This window comes from Lactuca virosa, chromosome 6 (assembly GCF_052849685.1).
Source record: "Lactuca virosa cultivar CGN04683 chromosome 6, Lactuca_virosa_CGN04683_v6, whole genome shotgun sequence".
Lineage (NCBI taxonomy): Eukaryota > Viridiplantae > Streptophyta > Magnoliopsida > Asterales > Asteraceae > Lactuca > Lactuca virosa.
The window spans coordinates 48,430,705-48,433,569 of record NC_136431.1 but is presented as its reverse complement, the minus strand read 5'-3'; the positions used below and the strand labels follow the sequence as shown (position 1 = coordinate 48,433,569).

Sequence of the window (2,865 nt, the reverse complement as noted above, 5' to 3'; positions counted from 1 at the left end):
TGAGTTCCCCAAAATACCACACACAAATAATCACCCTCTCATGGCTATAACTCAGTAAGGACCCTCCGGTCATGTGTCTCAGTGAGGACCCTCCTGTCTCACAGCTTGGGTTGGACCCTCCAGTCTGGTATCTCAGTGAAGACCCTCCGGTCTCAAAACTCATTTTGGACCCTCTGGTCCTATCTCGATAAAGCACAAAATAATATACAACATAAATCACAAAGACAGAATGCATAATATATCACATAACTTAGTATAAGCACATAAGACCCTCCGGCCAATAACTCAGAAAAGACCCTCCGGTCAATAACCCAAATAAGACCCTATGGTCACACAATATTACCACTCAGGTAAGTATAGTAAGAAGACTCACCTCGTGAAGTAGATTAAGGGGATGTTTGATACCCATCTGACCCAAACCGAGTCAGATAAACAGCTTTCTCGGTCAGATGTTTTGTGTTTGATAGGAGCTGTCTCGGTCAGCTTGTCTGGCCCAAATAGATGTCTCGCCCAGATCTGAAAATGTTGTTGACTAGCCCAAAAGACCATCCTACCCTCTAAAAATTTTCTCGTGACCTAAAAATAACGCGTCCAAAATCAGACGCCTCCTCCACCTCCATCCAACAGCTCCCTCCATCGAACATCGAACAACGCCCTCCCTGTCGCTGCCATCTCCCTTCTGATCTCCTCCTTCCTTCAGCCGGATCTTCTTCTTCTACAGCAGGTTAGCTCCCTCCCTATCGCTACCCTCTAATTTCTGCGTCAATTGAATTTGATTTTTCTATCCCCTGTTGAATTTCTGCATCAATTGCATTAATCAGAAGCCTTTTAGGTGTTATTCTGTTTCATACTCTGTTGGATTTGTTTTTGTTGATCATAAGTTTTTGTGATTTATAACACAAAAAATGGAGTTGCTTACTATCGTATCTGATGTTGTTGTTTATATAAAGCTTCAATGTTCAAATAAAGATGTGAAAAGTTGGATTTATAAATCTATCTGATGTTGTTTATTATAAATCTATCTGAATTTGTGTATTGCTCTATCAGTGTAAAGCTTCAATGTGTTATAAATCACAGAAACTTATGATAAAGCAATTGTGAGATATTTCAAGACTTATAATCTATCTGATGTTGTTGTTTATGATAAAGCTTCAATGTTCAAATAAAGATGATAAAGCTTCAAGGTTCAAATAAAGATCTCAAATTTTTTTTTTGTATTTCTCTAACTTTATGAAATATGAATTTGTTTATGACATCTTGTGCTTAGATGTGTTATTGTTATAAATTCATAATTTTTTTTTTGTGTATTGCTCTAATTTTATGAAATCTGAATTTGTGAGGGGTAGGAAAGTTATTTAACGTATAATAAATCGTTGATCCACTACCAAATCATATGTTTTTAACTCAAGGAGAACATGAATAAAAGGCATCTAAGGACATGAATTAAGCATGTTTCCATGGAAGTATAGAATTTTTTTTGTGTAGAATCTGAATTTGTGAGGGGTAGGAAAGTCAGAATTTTTTTTGTGCTATTTTTATTTAGCATGATGTTGATTTCAGTAGAAAATTGTTATTTATATTTTAGGATGCTGGTTTGGAATGAGAGTGAGGATAAAACCTTTCTTGATGCTTGTATCCACGAACTAACCACTAATGGTCGTGAGGGTTGTCGGCTTAAGGCAAGTTCATGGAAGACAATACACGAAAAATTGATAAACGAGCATGGTAAAGAGGTTGATCAGAAGCAAAAGAGAAACCACTTTGACTACTTCAAATCAAAGTATGTTGCTTGGGTGAAACTGAAAAACAAAACCGGCAATATATATGATCCTATAAAAAATAAATTTAATCTGACCGATGAACAATGGAAGGAAGAGGGAAAGGTAATATTTTAATAACAAATACTATGATGATTATTTTTTAAAAAAAATACTAATATTTATAAAAATTGTAAACAGTTGAACAAGCACGTGTTGTCATTGAAAACTAAACTCCTGCAGTTTCCTGATCTTTGCACCCAATTATTTGAAGGTTCGACCTCAACCGACTTTCAAAGTTGGGGGTCATCTTCTACACTCCCTCGTCCTGTAGAAGAGTTTAGTGCCCAGGATTTTGATGATGATGTTCCAATGGAAACCTGAACACAACACGTAGGTGCAAGTGAAGAATCTTTAGGGCGTTCAAAACATACGGAAGTTGGTGGAAACAAAAGAGTTGGTGGGAAAAAAGAGATGCAAGGGCATTAGAAGTTGAAGAGGAGATTGTCAAGCTTGCAAGGTCGTTAGTGGAAAAAAATGAAAGAATTGAAAAAGGTGAAATGGATAACGATGTTGATGCGTGTATGGAGAAATTGAACAAAATGGAATGGGGAGAAGAAGATGAAAGACACAAGACCGCTCTTTTGCTATTTGGTGAAAGTGTTGATGTTTTAAAAGTTTGGTTACGACTTGCGCATACTAGTTGTGACTCGTGGGTGATGGGTGCGGGTAGGAAGTATGGTTACCTTTGATGGGTGCGGGTAGAAAAGTTTGGTTACTAGTTTTTTTGATCCTATGTTTGATGACTTTTTTGGATGATGTTTTCTAGTTTTTTTGGTTACTTTGGATCCTATGTTTGATGACTTTTTTGGATGATGTTTTCTAGTTTTTTTGGTTACTTTGGATACTATGCTTGATGACTTTCGCATCTTATGTTATATGACTTTTGTTAGTTTGGATGATATGTTATTAGATATTGAATATGACTTTTGTTATTTACTAGTTTTTTGTTATATGATGTTTGTTATATGACTTTTGTTATTTACTAGTTTTTTGTTATATGATGTTTGTTATTTACTTTAACATGTTACCTAATTGTTTGTAACAG

General features: G+C 35.6%; 1 protein-coding gene across 1 annotated transcript; it reads left to right on the top strand.

The window, feature by feature from the left end:
- The first annotated feature begins 1,586 nt into the window (after nucleotides 1-1,586).
- Nucleotides 1,587-2,141, top strand: LOC145121510 (L10-interacting MYB domain-containing protein-like). The gene is made up of 2 exons (XM_079057247.1): nucleotides 1,587-1,883; nucleotides 1,959-2,141. Exons 1-2 carry the CDS (start codon nucleotides 1,587-1,589, stop codon nucleotides 2,139-2,141), a joined length of 480 nt encoding a protein of 159 aa, XP_078913373.1.
- The last annotated feature ends 724 nt before the right edge of the window (nucleotides 2,142-2,865 follow it).